At 37.9% G+C, this 21,124-nt stretch overlaps 2 protein-coding genes across 2 annotated transcripts; both read right to left on the reverse strand.

Moving 5' to 3' along the window:
• Positions 1-750: 750 nt before the first annotated feature.
• Positions 751-5,239, reverse strand: fkbp1aa (FKBP prolyl isomerase 1Aa). The gene is made up of 5 exons (XM_031735874.2): positions 5,088-5,239; positions 4,937-4,984; positions 4,301-4,413; positions 1,454-1,625; positions 751-1,191 (listed from the first exon to the last, which is right to left on the reverse strand). Exons 1-4 carry the CDS (start codon positions 5,122-5,124, stop codon positions 1,494-1,496), a joined length of 330 nt encoding a protein of 109 aa, XP_031591734.1. The 5' UTR covers positions 5,125-5,239; the 3' UTR covers positions 751-1,191; positions 1,454-1,493.
• Positions 5,240-8,563: 3,324 nt separating this feature from the next.
• mfsd2al2 (major facilitator superfamily domain containing 2a-like 2) lies at positions 8,564-21,116 on the reverse strand. Its single transcript, XM_031735860.1, has 15 exons — positions 21,111-21,116; positions 18,752-18,871; positions 18,546-18,670; positions 18,317-18,449; positions 16,988-17,066; positions 16,734-16,897; positions 14,541-14,631; positions 13,946-14,067; positions 13,741-13,824; positions 13,535-13,618; positions 13,351-13,463; positions 12,969-13,112; positions 12,710-12,877; positions 9,535-9,677; positions 8,564-8,577 (listed from the first exon to the last, which is right to left on the reverse strand). Exons 1-15 carry the CDS (start codon positions 21,114-21,116, stop codon positions 8,564-8,566), a joined length of 1,590 nt encoding a protein of 529 aa, XP_031591720.1.
• Between the last annotated feature and the right edge of the window lie 8 nt (positions 21,117-21,124).

Here is a 21,124-nt window from a genome sequence, read left to right on the forward strand (position 1 = left end):
TCAAAGTTTGGAATACAGAAAAAACAATAATTTTATTTTTTTTAAAACCATTACAAAAACAAACAAACACAAATATAGCTCTGTAAAAAGCAGCCATCAAAACTCAGCTTTGTCCAATTTTTGCTAAAAAAAAAAAAAAAAAAAAAAAAAGTGAAAAATTTAATAAAACTAAGACTTAAAAACTATTACACTCAATATTCCTTACTTAAGATTAACTTGGGGAAATAACACGGTGGTATTTTATACCCTGTTCACCTGTAGTCTCACCTTATTCATGCATCAGTGCAAAGCCCCAGTAACAGGCCTAGAAGCCAGTTGACAAATTTAAGTCTCTGAATCCTGCAGCATCCATTGAACAGCTGAATTTAACATTTTATACCCTATGTGGTTGCATCAGGGAATGCACATTTTTCCCTAACAACTGCTGGTTGCCAGGGTCACTAGGCCTGTTTGACTGTGGCTTAAAATGACAAAAAAGGGCTATGAAGTGACACAGAATAACTCGGAGAAATAAACATTTTATTTAAAAATCACTATTTAATGTACTCGAATAAGCCATTCCTAGAGGAAAATTTTGCTCCTTTAGCTGTGGATATTAAAGCAAGCAGGTATTTTTGGCTCATAAATTAAGACCATCTTCCAGGTCCTCTAATGCTCTTCATGAAAACGTTTGATTTTTGATCCCCTGATTATGACATGTTCTGGGCATTTTTCTATTTAAGAGTACATAACAAAAGTAATTCATAAAAATATTGTGTCAAACAATTTATTCTTATTTTGAATCAAGACAATTCATTACCCGCAATCAATACAATTTTATTGTAAAGGCCACAAAGCCACAGGAATGAGACTGATTCAGTATTTATGACACTTAAAACGTGGTCCTGGTGGCAGATGCATTTAGTCAGTCAAACAGCGGCAATAAAGTCAATTTTAAGTCAAAAAAAAATATGACCATAAAAATACAAAGCAGTATATGACAAAATACATGTGATAAGATGGCCTATGACTTATTACTGTCTGGAATCTAAAGTATAATATAAGTTTTAAAGCAAGTGACAAAACAGGACTTGTATATAAATGTAAAGGAGAGTGAAATAGTGTAACAACAGACATAGGTCCTATGCAGGAATCAAGAGCAGGAATCATTTGTTAACCTTTTTCCTCCATGTTCCCGAGATAGGAGTCAACCTGCAGTGAGGAGGAAGAGAAAAAAAAAAGCTCAGAGCTGTGATTAAGGAGGAGAGGAAGAGTGGATTACTGACACTAAAGCTTGTTATATCCAGACTATTTAATCTCTGGACATAAGCGATAAAAGATAACTGTATAGTCACTGTAAGCATGTGGGGAGCGATAGTACTGTTTAGGATCATTAATACATACGTTTCCCTAATTGCGCCGTGTGTTACAAATCTAATCATGTTGATTATTCACATTATTAAACACGTCTCACCCTGAAAATCTGAGTGGAATTAAAGTTGAGTGCACAAGTTTCAGGCCTCCAGACCAATCAGCTCCACATCAAAGGTGAGAGTGGCATTTGGTGGGATGATCCCTGGGTGACCTTTGCTGCCATAGGCGTAGTCTGGTGAGCAAATAAGCTTTGCCCGCTGACCCACACTCATCTGTGGAGAAGATGGAAATGAAACACTACTGCTGCCATCGAACTAAATAATAGATTTATTTAAAGGTCTCTTAATAGTACAGGATCTGTTTAGCTTAAACTAATGCAGTTAAATGCAACGGCAGTCCAATAAATCCATCTTCATAATGTTAGTCTGTGGTGATGCTGAACTGCTTTATTCAAAGGCATTGTTAGTAAGGATGGGCAAGCACGCAGAAGGAAACAAAACTGAATTATGTAACCATGTGTGTCTGGAGTATATATTTTCTTTCAGATTTACCAGCAGTTGGGAGGATGTTGTGCTTTACTACTGGCAGAAGGTGGCAGTAACATACTTACAAGCCGTTTTCTAACCACCATTAAAAAACAAAATTAGACAAAGAACACAATATGAACCACCAGTTATGGGACCGACATTTAAGACGCTGAGAGTAGATGGCGCACAAACAGGAGTAACCTGCAAATCCACAGATTAGCAAAGCTTTAAATAAGCCATGTCTGGCCCTTCTTTGGATAAGGAAATGAAAACAAGGCTCGGCGCTAACTTGGCCAGGGAAAGCTAGCATGTCACAATCATAAGAGAGCAGTTTAATGTAGTGTGCAGTGATTATGTTTCCTCTTGTTTTCTGTCAGATATGTACAGTTACAGTGGTGGATAATGTTTATTATGAGGTCAGCGCAAAAACAAACAATGTGAGGCAAAAGCTCTGGCTTCAGATTTTTTTCCCCTATTCTTGCCTTTAAATGACATCAAAAAAGGGGATATCCCTAATATAGTCACCTCAGGCCAGGACCCCAGAAACTCAAACCACCTACGGTTCAAATCCTATGTTTATGAAGGGCAACCAATCAGAAGAAGGCTAGCTTGGAGGTGTGGTTTTCAAACTTTTTCTGGTACATCCCTATTCAGAAGCTAATTGAAATTAATCACAGTACCATGTTTAAATAAATAAATAAATAAATAAATAAATAAATAATTTAATTAATTAAATTACAAAGATCTATTTCACTTCATGTTTCTGAGATGACTGCACCTCACATTATGAAAATCACTGCTTTAAAGTGAGAGGACATAAAACAGCTTGTTTCAGATGGAGGATGAACTGAGTGGCTGCACCAAGGGCCCCTATATGATAAACAAGGGTTATCTTTAATGGAGAATCTGCAATAACAGAGATATAATTTTTATATGATATAAAAATGTCATATAGCTATATCATTGCTATAGTAACACCATGCGTTTACGGGCACGTCTGGGAGCGACAGTCGTGGGTCATCCTCCAATAACGATTTAGCACCTAAAAACTTTAATAACCTCCAACAGAACAGTGCTTTACAAAATATGCAAGAAAATTATTCATGCTGCGAATGAAAACAACAAACTTGTTTTACCACTTGTGGCAAAAACAGACAACCAATTACAACCAGGCTACAAAGATGTAGATACTAACAGCTCATGATGTGCAACCCAAATGTCCACAGATCACTCCAACAAGCATCGCTGGCTAGCCTCACGGCACATGAGTGGAAGCACAAGCAGTGGATAGAAATGACTGACATGGTTACATGGTGGAAAAGCAGGACTTTACGCAGATGGATAAAAAGCTTGACCAAAGACACAACGTCCCAGGTAGAAAATATTTTTTGGTTTTATTAGATGACAATCCTGTGCAGCTTCAGAACAGTTATGAAACTGAGTTAATTTAGTTATTGTTAAACTAAAATACTGAGCAGTTCTTTTATACTTTGCTTAAATTTTCTAGGGAAGAACAAGTGCCTAGGCTACTTTTGTGCTTACATTTGATTTATGCTGTGTCACTGGACATAATGGTGCTGCTGGCACCTTGTTTCAGTACATTCACACTTCAAATTAGGAAGTGTGCCATCAACGACAGTAACTTACTAGAGAAGAAACAGAAAATTCCCTTCATTTACTTTCACTTATAAAAACTGCTGCCTGCAAGCATCAATAAAACATTTTTCCCGCATCGCAGTTCTTGTTATTGCAAGTTTTCTTGAAATACTGTGATATAATTTTAAGGCTATAATCACCCACCCCTTCTAATCCTATAATAGCTACTTTAGTAGAACCCATGAATAAAAATATAGAGACTAAATTGGGCATAATAGGTCTTCTGTTCACCCATCTGATCATGCATGTAATCCCCCAAAATCTTACATGGTTCATTAAAACACAAGCTGGAAACAACAGAACAAACATCATAGCATTATATCATTAAAGATAAAGCATTTCTAACAGTAACAATTGCAAAATTACACTGGGTTAATGGTGGCAAAGTATCATAACAGCGTGTTAACAGCTGGTACAGGCTCTGTGCCACTTTAAGCAAAAGAAAAGGCAGATAAAGGAGAGCAGAGATGCTCCAGCATCACTTGAGACCACTAAGTGCTATTTGGATGTATTCAGTTCTAAAAAATAATACTATGAATCTGGAGTAACACAAATTTCTTTCCATACTCATCACTACTGACACTACAGCTGAGATTGGGCTAAATACCTGCCAATATAAGCAACGCAGTTAAACGTAACTATAAAAGCATTTCATGCCCCCCAAGAGAGGAAGATTATAATCGTTACTTTTGGCCGTTGTAAGGAAAACATAGCTAGTTAAGTAATACCTGCATAAAGGTATTCATTGCGGAAATCTTGCTCACCTGGGCTACTCCTTCTTCCCATCCCCGAATCACCTCCTGGTGTCCGATCTTAAATTTGAACGGCTTGCCCCGGGACCTCGAAGAGTCAAACACTTTCCCGTCTGCCAGTGTGCCTGGAGATGAAATAAGAGTCCGAAGGCTGGTTAGACATGTTTGAATATCTAACTCGCCACAGAGCTCGGCGTGTTGATAACTAATCCCACTTTTCTGCACCCGGCTGTCTTCTCCAACATGAGCTAACTGCTTAGCCGTGATGCTAGCGTTAGCATAACGGGTTCCCGGATAGTTTACGTTAGGAGGCTTCAGCTCAACGAACTTAACTACTCTTCGGTCCCTCAAATAAAGACAATTCTGGCCGGTTTAAAAGACCGGGGGTATAATAAAAGTACGCGAGCATCAGAATAGCTGATGATAGCCCAACAGTCAAAATATTCAGTCTGTTAACAGAAGCTAGCTACAATGCTAACCAGCAGAAGAAGCAATGGGCACTCGGGTACTGTTAGATGAAACTAACTTGGCTCACATTTCACCCAATCAGACACCTTTCACCCAGGTAGGGGCTACAGGAAACATCCAAAACGTTAAAAAGCATCCAAATCAGCGTCCAAATCTCGGAGCTCCAGCCTCCGCACTCACCGACATAGTGCACCACGACGCGCTGTCCCTTCTTCGGAAAAGTCCGCCCTGAAAACAGGAAAAACAGAGAGAAAAGTGGCAGAATAATGAAGCGCACACTTTCAGGATAAAAACAAGTATTAGGCTGTTTAACAAGTCACACAATTCTCACCATCACCCGGAGTTATAGTCTGAATTTCTACTCCCATTTTCGCTCCGCTGTATCCTTCTTCTGGACCACCCTACAATGCGAGCGGAAGCTGGAGGCATGGGCGGCCTCCTGACGAGCGAGTGGGCACGGATGGAGGAAAAATCCACCAATGAAGCAATATTATAACAATTTTATAAGAATATCTTACTTGGAAACAAGGCCCAAGTAAGCGTTTTATAGATTGCTTGATACTAAGACGAGCATTTAAGTCAGATGAGTGTTTATCATCCATATAAAAGTTTGGGGGGGGTTCTGCATGATTTAAGTTTTAAGGTCTTACCCCATCGGGAGATATCCCAATTAGGAAAGGTATCATTTGAGATGACCATGACCATGCGGGATTTGGATTATTAAAAAATCAATTTAAAGTAGTATTAGGTTATCTTGGAGGAGTCATGTTACTTAAACACTTTTAGGTATAAATGTATAGGCTTGTGCACAGATCAGATCTTGGAGGAAATGCATTACAAGAAATGACACAGTGAAAAAATAAAATCACTTTTAAGAGTGGATGTTTGCATTTCAGGTCCCTTCATGCATTGTATTTTATAACAGCTAATCAAAACTCAGATGAAATTAATCAGACATATTGCAGTTGAAACTTGCATACCTCTACGTTTTCTACAATAAGGGAAATGATAAAGGCACAGGGGGGAACTGATACTGGCACTGATATCAAAAACTCTTGTTAACATCCACCCATCTAAGTAACTGCTGTCACTTATTGCAACTCTGAACTTTTTTTCAGCTTTTACATCTATTTCCCATCTATTTTTATATCTGTTGTGTTCCTACAAGATTTGGGAACGATTGCTGAGGAGAGTTAGTGGTGGCAAACAAGACAGCAGTTTGACCAAATTATATCAAGCAGATTATCTGGAAGTAAAACTGAAACTGGGCTTCAAACTCCTCATCATACACAGAGCAGCAAAGTCAAAAACAACTAGGTTCAGCATTGAAACGGTAAATCTGTAGTTGGGATAGGTGTTTACAGCCGGCATGACACTGTTTGTAATCTGGAACATTGTTAAAAACTTGAATGACTGTTTCATTTCCCATGTTCCGCACCCCACCTGACTTCTTTGTTGTTTCTTTATCGTGATGGGAAGAGCTACAGCACGCCTGCACGTATGCACCATGTTTCGCAACAAAGTGAACAACACTGGTACATGTTCAACATATGAACCTGCTGACCTTACCACCGTAACATCCTGTTATTTCAGATGAGGATGGAAAATGAACTGATGTGACTTTTATCTGTGATGACTGAGGATTTGCTGTATTGTTTTTGTTTTTTGACTATGTGGAAGCAAGAGAACTGGTTCTCCAGGCTTTCAAAAGGTTTTTTGGCTTCCATGTCACTCATTTTCAATCCAGTTCTGAGCATTTTTAGTTTGTTCTGTTTTGTTTTGTTAAGCCTATTAACACCGACCTATGAATCATATAAGCACAAAAAATACACCTAAGTCAAGGGATGAAACAGTCTTTTGTCTACACTTAACAGACAACATTAAATTGTATATTTAGGCACTTTGTTACTAGCAATCTGTTGCAAAAACACATAATTACTAGTTATTTCCTCAGTTAAATGTATGAAAAATGCCAATGATAACACAGTTTGACAGGTATGAAATAATATTTTTGCACCACTAAAGTGATTCCCAAAGAGTTATTAGCCGAAAACTTGGCATATCTGGACATCGTGTACAGTGTCCTTAAAGTGGAGGACCAAAAAAGAAGTGGCAGTTGTAAGAAACTATCCACAACAGATGAACAGTATCTGAAAGTCATGTTTCTAGGGAAAAAGGTGTGTTCCACAGTTAATGAAACCTCCTCGCAACTGCTTTGATCACTAGCAGATTGCTGTGGTCGGCCACAATTTGCATAGAGCACTTTGACTTGACTGAGTGTTACTGAAATTGTGAAAGTGTAATTTGACACACACACACACACACACACACACACACACACACACACACACACACACACACACACACACACACACACACACACACACACACACACACACACTAATGTCAAAGTTATCATAGGCCAGGCCGTTTCTGTGCAGAGTTTGCATGTTCTCACTATGCCTGTGTGGGTTTCCTCTGAATACTGCAGATATGCATGTTTGATTAAATTGTATTAGTTAGGGTTGTAAGTGCTTAAAGAGTAAAGAATAAATCACTACGTAATGTATGGTTAAATGTGTCTTGTGGTCTAAAGTGCTTTGAGTGGTCTGTAAGACTACAAAAGCACTCACTAAATATCAGTCCATTCCACTTGTACTATTAATTAATATTACTATTAATATCCACACCTGGATTATTCATTCCACCATGTTTAACCACATCTCTGTTTGGCAACAGCCTAAAATTTAAATTGAATAAATTATGGCACAAATAAGTGATTATGGACATAATTTATTTATATGAAATTCAAGAACAGGACATCTGCAGGAGAATGAATGACCTTGGTGTAACTTAAAGAACAGACACTCACAACATGAGTATACTATCACAACTTTACAGACTTATATTTTAACCTCCAGAAAATTATTATTTAGTTTAAAAATGCAAACTGCTGTCCATTACTGCACTGAGTTTTTTTTTTTATTGCGATTCACAAAGTGCTGAAAACTGTGTATAAGACATAAAAAAGCTGTAACTCTCACCTTCTCTCTGCTCATCACAGCACAGTCCAGCAGAATATTTCACATACATTACAGCTTATACACTGTATGTACTTTGAATTAAATTAACCAAGAGTCATGCCTATTATATACATCACATCACAGTTGCTGAAAGAACTTCCTCTAAGGTTATACCTGTGCATCCTTGCACGTCTGCTGACCCTTTTCTATTCTCGTACTCTCTACTGAATATTTATTTTTGGAGATGAGAAATCTTTCACGATGCTTCACTGAGAATGACTTTTAGGTCACAGGCAGGAGGACAGAGGAGAGATGAAATGAGGTGGCACAAAGTAGAAAATTAAAAAAAACCTATATATGACCTTTGCCTGTACTTTTCCTTTACATAAGTTATGTGTAACCATTTTTAGCTCTAATCACACCACTGAGTCAAACCAGCACCCATCTCTAATGCAGTGTTAAATAGATAATTCAAAGGTGGAAGTACTTGGTAGCATTAAAAGAGCGGAGAGGATTACATCATCTGACTTTTTTGGTTACTTTGTGTGACCTTAGCCTTTGATACAGGTGAAAACCTTCTCATCCCACTGAATCGTATAATGCTGCTCTGTCCCTATTATGCACCGTGTGTCTTTTGGCATTGATGGCTTTATGTATTGCAGTGGCAGTACAGTCTAATGAGAAATTTCCCTTGTTTTAAAATCCACCTTTAGAAGGTGAATTGGTGGCAGCTGCATGATTTGCAGGCTTAAATTCCAGGTGACCATACTTTGCTCTAGAAAGTCTACTTGGTTAGAGCTGGAAGAAAAAAATGAGGTTTAGGTTAAAATAGACCGATACACACCAGCAAATAGTTTAGTTAGGCGTGATGGCACCATAACACTAATGCCATAACCTGATTTGTGTGACACACTGCTGCTAAAGAATATCTGCTGCCTAACTGAGACTAACTATTGTCTCACAATAGTTGAAATGTGCAATTCCCTGGTATTCCTATTCCTATTTTTCCTATTTATCGCTATTATATACTCTGTATTTATATATGTCTCTGTATTTATATATGTGTATATGTGTATATATGGTATATTTCTATTTCTGCTTACATTCTTTTGCAACTTCTGTCTGTGCTGTGCTACTGGAAACAGAATTTCCCGGAGGAACCCAACTGAGGGATTAATAAAGTTTGAATCTAATGTTATTTGTCTATGCTAAATATAATGCTAAAACAGGTCAGATTGATACCCTAACATAAAGACATGACCTGTTAAAACTATTTTTCCACTCAGTGTGTGCAAGGAGTTTGCAGGGACTAAGCTTGTGTTCTGCAAAGATTTCTTGGCTGGGACTTCTGTAACTCTCCATTAGTTTCTTAGCTATGCATTTTCTAGATTATGCCGATCCAACGATATGCTAAGCTAAGTGAACCAACTCCCTGCTGAAGCATCAAATTTAAAGGTACAGACATGAAGGTTGTATCATGTTTAAAACAGGCTAAAACAGTTGCTGTGGGATGTACTCCTCAAACCCATGACACCTTGGCTCTCACATGTGACCTCTTAGAGGCAGACTCACAATGATTCTCAGGAACATTTATGCCCGGTTTGGCCCATCCTGAGCACTGGTGAGGGCTGAGGCTTTGTTCATGACATTGAGGACTTACAATTAACCGATCTGTTTTATGCCTGCTGCCATTTCCAAAAGATCTGTTGGAAACATTTGAACAAACAGACTTGACTGAATTTTTTTTATCCTGACTGTAACAGTGTGGTGAGTTCTCAAATTTTAATGTGTTTGAGTCATAATGAGATGTTGATGTGACTCCAGCGTGGGCCTGCTGCAGGATTGTTGGCAGCTCCGTGTTTTCTCTTCGCACTGAAGATGATGATGTAACTTCTGAACTGGATAAAGAATAAAAAATACAAAATAAATAATAAATGTATTATCATTCCTATTCATCTTTCATTTTAAAAGTGGTATGTTTAAGTCCTGTAAGGACTATTGTAAGGCTATCTGCTGAAGTATGTAGCAAATGATTCTGTTCTGCTGCAGAGAATGATCTCCTTTTATTTACTTTTGCTCACTATGTTGAAGGGTTATGGAAAACTTTTTTTTTTGCTCTCTTTTGGAGCAATGACATCTGGGCATACTCATGGAAAAAGAGCTGGAAGTAAATATGGAATAATGACTCCAGCAAGATGCCCATACACTTTAGAGGTGCTGTTAGGCATGCTTGGGTCAGATTACAATGTGTTCAGTGGCTACTTTGGAACCAGTCAATGAACACAAGTTGCATGACATTTTAATGAGCGATGTAATTCCTGGTGTTACAAAAACATTTAAACAAATCTGATAAATAAACATAATAATAACACACCTTATACTGCAGATGGGTGAACATAATGTGTTCTTACAGTTTAATCACATAATCTCCAACAATTTAACTAAAATCTCATTTCACATTTTTCCAAATGTAATCCTATTCCCCAGCCAATTTGTACACCCGTTCAACTGTTTGTTAACACAACTCAGCCAATCACATGGCAGATTTCTATTGTTATTCATTCTAGTATGTTGTTGGCCACCTTTTTTCACTATTTTGTAGTTCAAGTTTTAATTTTTAATCCACAAACAAAACCAGACCTCCTCCACTCTTATTCTTTTATGTTCAAAATCCATATTGATCCAAGTCTGTGACAATGCTATTTACATTCAAAGATTTTATAAATTTGCGTACACATTTTTTGATATTGTAGACGCTGAAGTGAATAACTGAAATTTTACAATCTGTCTTGATAGTTTACTGAACTGTTCATCCATATAATAATAGCAAGCATGATGACGCTGTTAAAAAGATCATTTTGGGGGTCAGTTGTATGTTTATGAATTTTACAGTATTGTGCAAAAGTCTTTAGCTTTACTATTACCAAAGACTACTTAAAGAAATAATAAGAAATCATGCCTAAAAAGGCTCAGGCCATCTTGACAAAGGTGGTCATACCAAGCATAGTCTTTCGAGCTTGTTGGAATTGTACAAATACTGCATTTCAACTGGTATTAACACTCCAACTCCAGTCCATCATGTTCAACAATCCCTTGAATTAAATATTGAATTTGCCTATCCTTCTGGCCAATCCATATGGGCAGAGTCTCAGTGCTTTATATTAAAATGAACTCTCTTTAGTGATTTCACTCAACAAAGACAGTTTATTGCGTTATACTTTTTAAAATTACAATTATCCTTTGAGATTTTATCTTTTTGTGTTTTTCATAAATCCCAAACTTTTTGTTTTGTTTTTTTATTTGTTTGCAGCTTAGCATGTCAGTTTCCCTGTTTCTGCTCTTTGTGCTATTCTGAGCACAGTGACTCCCTCTGTACCATCTCAGAGAGGAGCCTGTTAAAAATCTTCTCAACAAACTCTTGGCAAAATAACTTAACTTATGACTTATTAAAACTAAGACTTGACTTGATCTTAAATCTGTGAGTGTGAACTTGCTGTGAACATGCTATAACAGACAACTATGAACTCAGTATTTAAGGTTTTACCTCAACCTTAATGGCTAAAAGCCTATTTTTGTTGGGATTTCATTTTTTACTTTTACTTTTTTTTAAGTGTATTTGTTCATTATTTTGTACATGAAGTGGCTGAAAATTATTTACATCTGAATATGTATATATGTAATGAGGTTGATCGTGTATCTGGCTAAACATTTATGATTTTATCAGCTATGTTGGGTATCTAAGTTGATTGTTCTACTTGCCAAATATATGTCAGCAATAATATTGCCTGATGAAGAAAAAAGGGATCTTTCCAAGTTAAACTGTGTGGGAGTCTGTTTGCAATGCTGGATCTGTTTGTCCTTCTCCTACGCATCTGTCTTAAGAAATAGATGTGCAAAGTGTCTTTTTTTCCTGAAATTTCTGCCATGAAATCAGTTAAGATGTTGTGAAACAATGAGCTGAAACTAAAGCTTGCAAGGTTCATCAAAATGAGCAACTGTGAACTGTATATAAAAGCCAATGAAGAAGTGCCTTAAGCATACGCAGTTGTTTCTTAGCCAGTCACTCTTCACATCTGGTTTAAAAAAACACCCCCCCAAAAAAACTAAACAGTGGTGGACTTCACAAACCAGCAGTTGATATCTTAGTGGTTTGGTCCATCTTGTATAACAAATTCCAGTATTGCAAACAATTTGAAACACCTCCAGTGATTTACTTGGGATGTTATTTAGAAGCATTAAAATTAATTTAATTGAATATACTTTAATTTTAATGGTCATCACAACATAAATAATGTCATGGGCTTTAGTTTTAAACCCAGAGGTTTCAGTTTGTGAACTTTGAATGCTTGCTTATTATTTTAATGTTCTATTTAGTTCTTAGTTTGTTATTGCCCAAACTCTTGAGCCTTAGTTCCTTGTTTCAGCTAAGTTTTGCTATCAATATCCCTTTTAGGGTTTATTCTGTTTAGTCTTCGGTTATTTGTGTAGTTGCAAATTTGTGTCTCATTGTGTCAAGTTTGTCTCTGTTTAGTTACTTTGTGCTATGATTTCATAGTCATTTGACTTTGGTGTCATGTTTTAGTTTAATTCCATGTCTTGTTATTTTGATTTAGTTCAGCTGTGTCTTCCAGCTGTTTCCTCTCCCCCTCACCCCCTGTCTGTCTCCTTTGTCCCTTGTTACATTGTCCTTCAGTACTGTGTGTTTTAGAAAGATTTTTGTCATTTATATTTCTACCGCCATCTTTGCTGTTGTAGGGTTCTCCCATGATTTCAGCTTTACTCCTCTCTGTGTGTCTTGTGCGTAGTGCTTCTGTTAATAGGTGAGCAATTTTTTTAATGCCGTTGTTTTCACTTCTTAATTTGATGTTTTTTCTAATGATAAAAATCTCCATTGTAGCTGTTTCAAAGATGACATGTCTGAGCCTCTTACTGGATTTGTTCCCGGAGCTGCAAGCTTTGCCTCTCGTTAATTGGGTAGAAGTGAAAAAACACCATCCCTATCAGCAGAAGTGTGATGGGAACTGGCGAGAACAGTACGATCAGAGCAGTCACCACTCTGTCACCATGGTTACAAGCACCTGCTTCATAGCCCACAAACCTGCAGACGAGGAGAGCACATAATGTGACAGACCAAGTGATGTACCCACGTAACAAAACATAAGAAGTGAGTGGACTGGAGTCTGACTCACTGTAATGTCATGGTTGAGAGTCCAGCAGACAGCCCTCCTGTCAGTTTACTGCAGAAGGCATAGCAGGAAAAAAACAGAGGCTCTAGGTCCTTACAGGACGGGTGTCTCACAGCAAAGTCATCCACCACGTCTGGGAGCATTGACCTGCAGCACACACACAACAAGTTGACATATCACATGTCAAAACCACATGTCAGTTTTAATGGAGAGTTCTGGCTGGTCAACAAAGCACATTGTTTCTGGAATAGTCATCACTGGCCAGGGTTGAGTACAGACTATGAATGATTCATGTGCACCGCATTCAGCTCTGACACTGATTAGATCTGACAGGGGGCCTTGGAAAGGACCTCAAACTTTGTGTTCAGGCTGGGAGCTGACTCACCAGGGTAGCAGGAATATGGTTGCCACACTGAATCCCATCAGAACGCACATACTCATGAAGACCAGCAGGTTACTGGGAACACAGGCAACTATAATCACTGCTGGGATGAAGAGCTGGGAGAGACAAAAACGAGGATTCAAGGTGTGGAACATTTCTCTTATCATTCAACTTTCAGAGGTCTTACCGACAATCCGATGAAAACTGTGGACTTTTTCCCAATTCTCAGAAGAATTATTTGCCACACAGGAACTGCTACAGAGGCAGAAACCTGTGGAAATGTTGACTGAATTTCTATTTTGAACTCAAATCGTATCTAAACTGGCCAGAAAGCTACTGAACCATGCAGCAGAGCAGGGTGTGAAATAGTCTGTTAAGTTAGCTGCACCTTACCAGTAAAACCAGCAGGAGGTGCTGGAACTGGGCTCCCAGCCCAGCAGCATGACTGCAAAACAGTGCAAAGTTACCCAAGGACATCTGAGATCAAAACAGATGGTAAGAAAAAAAGAAGACAAATTGTTTCACATGTGACTTTGAAGTGAATATAAACAGAATTAAGAAGGAGATAACCATATGCAGAGATGATTACAAGTTGTACCTGAAAGGCAAATGCACTAAACACAAAGCCCAGCACCAGCCTCTGGTAAGGAACGTGGCATGTGAGCATCTTCAGCGAGCTCAGATAGGAAGGTCGTACTTTGTCGTTAGAGCAGCGAGAGGCTGAGAATATAACATATGAGAGAAAAGAGTGAAATATCAGACTCATGATTTGACTCTTTTTGTGGAGTAAAATCATGAGTTCTTTGGCTAATTTTACATTTTGATTAAGTCCTCAGCTACACCTGTGCATGCTATGCATATATCAAACTAAATTACTTTGTGGTTCAAGAGTGACTCAGCATAATTACGTTTTCATTTAACTAAAAAATGTTCACTTCAGAGGTTCAAAGGTTTGTCTATATCTATAGTTTAAGCTTTGACAAGTTTATTATTCTGTTCACAAACGGTGCCAAGGCAAAAGAAAATGAAAACACTTTTTTTTTTGTCCTACTCTACAAATAAAGGTTTGAAATATTTGTTAACAGATCCTGATGATAACATGATCGCCTCTGCAAAGCTGTTCAACAAGAACAACAACAACAAAAAAGTTTTATTTATTGTGTTTGAACACTGACTGTCTCTGAATGACTCACCCTGCTTCTCCTTCACCCCGAGGAACAAAATCAGGCTGCAGAGGAAAAACAAGGCCCCCATGACCATCGCTGAGGTCAGGAAAGCCTTTTGCTGGGGGCAAAATGCACACATGAAATCATAACTTTTAAACAAAGCATGATATTCTGTCTACAAACCTAAGTCTAGAGGCTTAAATACAGAAGTTTTTCCACTGTAAATAATTGTTTTATAGCATTATAAATAAACACAAAAAACTCAATGGTGTTTCTACAGGGAGCAGATGAAATACACAAATCAGCTTGCGGCTGAAGATGTCGATCTCATTCGCATAAAATCCAAAAGAAAATGCAAACTACGTAAAGATATAGTCTCACTGGCTTTTGTTAGGTACACCTGCTCAACGGCTTATTAATGCAAATAATCAGCTGGCATTTACATGGCAGAAACTCAGTATATTAAGGAATATAGACACGATCAAGACACCCTGCTGAAGTTAAGACTGAGCATCAGAATAGAGAAGAATGGTGAATTTAAGTGACTCGAATATGCTATGTTTATTAGTGCCAGACAGGCCTGTCTGAGTATTTCAGAAACTGATTTGGAGTTTTCCACACAATCATCTATAGGGTTTATGGAGAATTATCCAAAAAGAGAAAATATTCAGTTAGCAGCAGTTCTCCAGGTGAAATGACCTTGTTGATGTCAGAGGACAGGGAAAATGGCCAGACTGCTTTCACCTAACAGGAAGGCAACGGTAATTTAAGAAACCACTTGTTTCAACCAATGCACAATAGCATCTGTGAACACACAGCATGTCGAATCATGAAACAGAAGACTTAATTTAATTTAATTAATTTTCCAAAAACTTACTCTAACTATTAATCAAGATGTCACTCTACATGTAATGGATTCAGTTATGAGGATTTGCAATGAAAGCGAGCCCCCACAATGTGCCCATATATCTCCATAATATGAGTAATGTGAGTTCACCTCAGACACACAGAAAAACCACAACAATGGTGTATACATCAAGCAAAGAGCAGTAAATTACAGGGTAACAAGATATCCCTGAAACTATGTGAGCACAAAAAGGAACAAAAAGCTTCTACTAATGAAATGTGAGTCCTATGTCAGGGTGAACAATTTTTATTTTACATTAACCTAATATGCTCATTTACAGCTATATATTTTATTCATGTCACAGAAAAAAAAAATCTGAGCTCAAACATAATTCACTTACAGAGGTAGACTGTATTTAATGGATGGGTGTGGCCACCATGACATCATCAGCTGTTTTGCTAAATCTCATTTTTGAAGCCTCAAGCTGGGAGTTTGTTCTGTTGCTGATGCACATCTAACTGACACTGCAGGGGGGGCGGTTAGGTTAATGACTTATCAATCAAAAGTTCTAGTTTTCTAGCCTTAAAACTATAGTTTTAAGGCTTTCCTAAGTAAATTCACCAGGAAAGAGTTTACTGATGTCACAGTCAAAGAATTCCTTTGCCTTTTTTTTTTTTTACATTGTTTTATAAAATCAAACTTTTTATATCTGGCAAGTGGCACCTTATGACAAAGTTGACAGCAAATGGATGACACATGCTGTCACAAGCTGACAGTTGTCCACCTCTTTTTTTGTAACCTAGTACGTTGTGCCGCTGCTGGATTGGAGACACGAGTGTACGATTATTTAGGTTTTTACTGGTGTTTCAGTGATAATCAGTACAGAAACTCAGGGAGTTGCAGATAATAAAGAGGACAATGCAACAGTTTGGAAAGATGAGACTTTGTGGAAAAAACTTTCTTTGCTTCCAGGTTAGCTTCTTCTCCTTCTATGCTAACACCTATTGTTCAGGAATACTGTAGCACCGAGAATACTACCTAGGCCATAACGGGAATCATGAAAGGATGTGCCTGCATGATGACGTAACCAGATCTTTACCAAGTAGTTTGTAAAGATCAGTCAGCAAATGGCCAGGGCTTCCCCACTCACAGCCAGAGCTGTTTGCCTGGATGGCCCTATCGGGATATCTGCTCTCAGTGACATCATACAGAGCTAAAAGTAGAAAAAACTGGTGTAGAAAAAATATTTGGTGTCTAGATCATTCTGAAGCCTGAACTTGCTTTTATATATGCTTGGCCATGTTTAATGTGAAAATCTAAATATAACAGGAAATAAAGAAGAGTGTATTTGCCCCCCCTTGAGAGTAGCATACCGTCTGTTGAAAGGAAGCAGTCTGTGGTGAAGACGTGCTTTGAGGTGTTTCATGGTCCTGGTCCCAGTCCCGGCAGGCCTCCTGCTTCTCTGTATTGTACACAGCCACAACTTGTCCCTGAATTACTGATGCCAGCAGCATTGCCACCATCTCCACACTCATTCCTGGCCAAATAAGTAAAGAAACTCAAAACGCTTTGCATTTTGTTTGGCGTCTGACGAAGTTTCTGAATGTAAATGAGTGAATATTCTTACTGTAGGCTGTGGCAGAGTCCCTGTCTCTCTGATCTCCTCCCAGAAACATATTCAGTGATAGGTAGGGGACGTTGTAGCACTGTTGATAGGAAGAAAAACGTGATGCCAAATGACACTTCACCATTGGTGTGAAACTCAGTAGCCATGGTGACATGGCTTGGAGCAAAAATAACAGTAGGATCAGAGTACTATGAATTTCAGTCACCAGAAAGATGACCAAAGAGCTAACTAGGGTTCTGAGCTAAAATTCAGAATTCTCTTTTATTTTTCGGCCCTCTGGTTTCTGATTCCTTGTTCTTAAGTTCTCTTTATTTCTCAGGGTGTGATTTCTGTTTATTCATTAATCCCCATCTTTCCTTGGTTCAGGTTTTATTGTCATGCATTCAGTAGTATTCTTTTCTCTCAGTTCCTGTCTGATGTTCGTGTTAGCTGCATTTTGTTTCTGTTGAATTGTTCCTCCAGTTTTTCCTGTTAAATTCACCAGTGTGCAATGTTTCACATTTGACTGACAGTCACTTCCTCTTTTGCTTTTTAGTCATTGTCTCCTGGTGTCTAGTTTTGCTTCCTCTTGGTCACTGTCCTTGAGTAAGTTCAGCTGTCTCTAGTTCCCCCAGAGGTCTCCACTTTCCTCTGTGTATTCAAACCTCTGTTAGCTCGTGTTCTTTATCAGAGTGTCTGTGTTGCCTGCCTGTTATCCCACCTATTGTTTATCTTGTTTGAGCTGCTAAGAGCTAACAAGAGTACTCTTTAATTTGCTAGTCCTTACTATGCAAATGTCTTTTCAAACTTTATGCCGTCCAACGTATCTGTGTGCGATTTAAAAAAGGGTATTGTATCTTGTCAGACTGTGCCATGTTGTCTGAGTCGGCCTAAATAAAATTAAAAAAACAAAAAAATGAATACTGTTACACCTGTCATCATAAAATAGAACAATACCTGAGCTATAACCAAACTATTTATGTTGAGGTTGTGACAAACATCATTCAAAAGACAATTCTGATGTGAGGATGTCTCATTTGACTAAATTCCTGTTACCCTGACACCTTCCTCCTCATCTTTCTTGCCTCTTTTGCCTGCATATCTGGTGGGAGGGACTAAGATGTGAGAAGAGGAATCCAGGATGTGCAATATCAAAAATGAGAAGGGGGAAAGGTGTGGTATCATGACCTCGCTAACCATACAATCTATGCTATAGGTGTTGCTTGGTAACAAGTACATGGTGCTCTTTTTATGTAGCATCTCAATTTTCAAACAACAAAAGCTGAACTTTTACCTATGAAATGCTCTGGAAATGAAAGTGATTGTGCTTGTGAACATCCAACAACTTACAGTCATGAGGGACTCGAATAGGCAAGCCGCTGTGAGGAACCACAACACGCTGACAGTCTCAGACATCGAGCCTCGTGGCACAAACCACAGAAGCAGATAGGACAAGATGCCAAATGGAGTGGAAATAACCATCCTGTGAGATAAAGATTGATGGCTCTGCTGAGCACAGTGCTGCAAAAGGAATCTAAATTCAAAGTGAAATGCATGTTAAATGTGTGGCTCAACCAACCATGGAGTGAGTTTGCCAATGGGCGTCCAGTTACTGCAGCTCACAAGATATCCAACCAGAGGGTCAGTCACAGCATCCCAGGCCCGACTCACAAATAAAATCATGGAAACATAGAAGGCCTCCATCTGTGATATTTTACATATTTTACCCACTTAAAATTAGAAGCAGTATAGAGCATTATATTGTGGAAAGTACTGAACTTTTACCTTTACAACATCCAGAAGGAAAATTTGCAAGGAAATACCAATAGCTACTGAGGTAATCAGATGTGGGACCCCACCCACAGCATAACACAGCTTGCAGGCCAGAGGAATACCACCTGAGTCCTGAGAAAACCAGAGAGAGGACCGAAGAAAATCCTGAATGTAGTTAGTTCAAATAGTTCATTTGGCTCATATACAGTCTCTCCTCCACTGTAAGTGGAGAAAATCCACAGTGGGAGTGTCGCCAACAAAAAACAACTACAATAAATTTAGAAATGTCAGTTGTCTTATTTTCAGTTATTAATGAGATTATAATCCATGTAATGTAATAAAAGCATTATTTAACAAGGATGTTTGTTTGTTACATTTTAACTCATACAATTTTTTTAATGAAAATAATATTTTGAAGCGCCTTGTGTAGTTGTTTTGTGTTTTCTTGTATCTGTGTTTGTTTTATTTTTCTTCAATTTCTTAAAAATGATGTTGAAAAAAATGAAAATGGAGTAGGAAACACAAAGTTTACTTTGACACTGGTGTTGAAAGTAATACAGTAACTGGCTGCCACTGAAGTGAAAACCTGTTTGAGAAGACAAAACTAACATATTTAATTGAGAACAAGCTTCAGCAGCAAACATTAAATCATTATATTCAAGGGAAAATTGTAATGCTATTACTGTTATGCACAATTTTTTTTTAAATAGCAGAGCATTTTTAACCAACTTAAAAATGAAGGGTTTGAATGTGTATGCAAACTCTACGAATAAAGAGAAATGGTCCTTACCCCCTGCTGATCTTTCCTGCACGAGTTCCTGTTTGTGTTTTGACTGAATAAATTCCTTTTAAATGTCTGGAAGTGCTCTGAAAAACTCTTAAGGCAATTCATTGTTGATGGAAGTAGGAATAACAACACTTGAGTATCACCGGACGTGTAAAGCTGTCCCTGCACACACAGGTGAATGCCACCCGTTTGAAACCAGATTCTGGTTCAACAACTCTTTTGTGTTTGGAAGAGGAGTATTCTTATTCAGTCCACCTGCTCAGACTTAACAATAAATAAGGTGGTTCAACAGCAAAGGATAAGAACTACCAGTGCCGCTCCCTGCAGATCTGTTTGAAACAACAAACTTATGGAACATGTTTTAAAAATATTAAAATTAAAATGACAGAACTGTATTTTAACAGCTGCAGTGAGAGTTTCTCTGACTCTGGAAAAAGGCCACAGCTTTCACCACATTGTCAGTAACTGCAGAATACTTCTGTAATGATGTGCTGTATTGAAGTGCGGTAGTATGGATGGCTGTGACCTCTTGTGGAGCTTCAGTGAAATGCAGGTGAGCTTGTAAATATGGGTATCAACATAAAACTAGAGAATATTTATTTACCAAAAGAAATTTACCACAATAAGGCAAAATTTTAACCTAATTGTTATTATTTTGTTATTTTTTCATTAGTTTGAGTTAGTAAGCCAACATTTTGAGATAATAATCAGACATTTTGAGATTACAACCCAAAAATTTGACTGTGAAAATATATTTTTTTAAATAGTGGAAATGAACTTCTATGTTGGTCTGCACCAAATGTGGTTATTGTTATCAATTTCTCCACAGAGATGAGTCCTAACATTTGTTCAGTGGAAAATCAGCAAATATAATTTTTTCCTTCCCCACTTCCAGTAGTCAAAGTTGTACAGATCTTTCTTATGAAAACTCGTTTCGCCAACTAAAAGAATCATTTTTTACCATCCCTAAGTCAAAGTTTGGGGTATGTTGTCACAATTTTGATTCACTAAACTTTGGAGAAAATAAGTAGAAATTGAGAAAACATCCTCAAATTGTGAAGTATGATGTCAAAATTTGAAATAACCTGAAATCTTGGTTTATTCATAGCAGGAGGAAAAAAAGAGGTTTCAGTGGTGAAACCAGCTTCAAGCCAAAACCAAAGCTAGCCACAGAACGCACAGAGAAAAATGTAAAATAATGTCTGGACAGAAATCAATACCACTCATGTTTTGGTGCAGACTAATGACAGATTTTTTTTAAGATGGCTTTTGCCTTTTGTTTATTCATACAACTGTGAATTCTGCATATCAAAGTACTTTTGGAGCCTGACAGAGGCAGCAAGGAATTGCTTTGAAACCAGAGATGGGAGATTCAAACCTTTTAAACTGAAGGGCTTTTGCATCAGAGGATACTCTGAATTTTTCAGAGGTGGTGGACAACCATGCCAAAGGTCTACTAAATGGTTATGTCTGCCAAGGGAGGGCAATACTTGTGTTAGAAGCCAACTGTGTACCAATTGTGTGAAATCTCACTTTTTTTCTTTTTTTACATTTTTAATGATTAAATTATTGTTCATACATCACCTTCATCAATACAG

The sequence above is a fragment of the Oreochromis aureus genome, linkage group 20 (assembly GCF_013358895.1).
Source record: "Oreochromis aureus strain Israel breed Guangdong linkage group 20, ZZ_aureus, whole genome shotgun sequence".
NCBI lineage: Eukaryota > Metazoa > Chordata > Actinopteri > Cichliformes > Cichlidae > Oreochromis > Oreochromis aureus.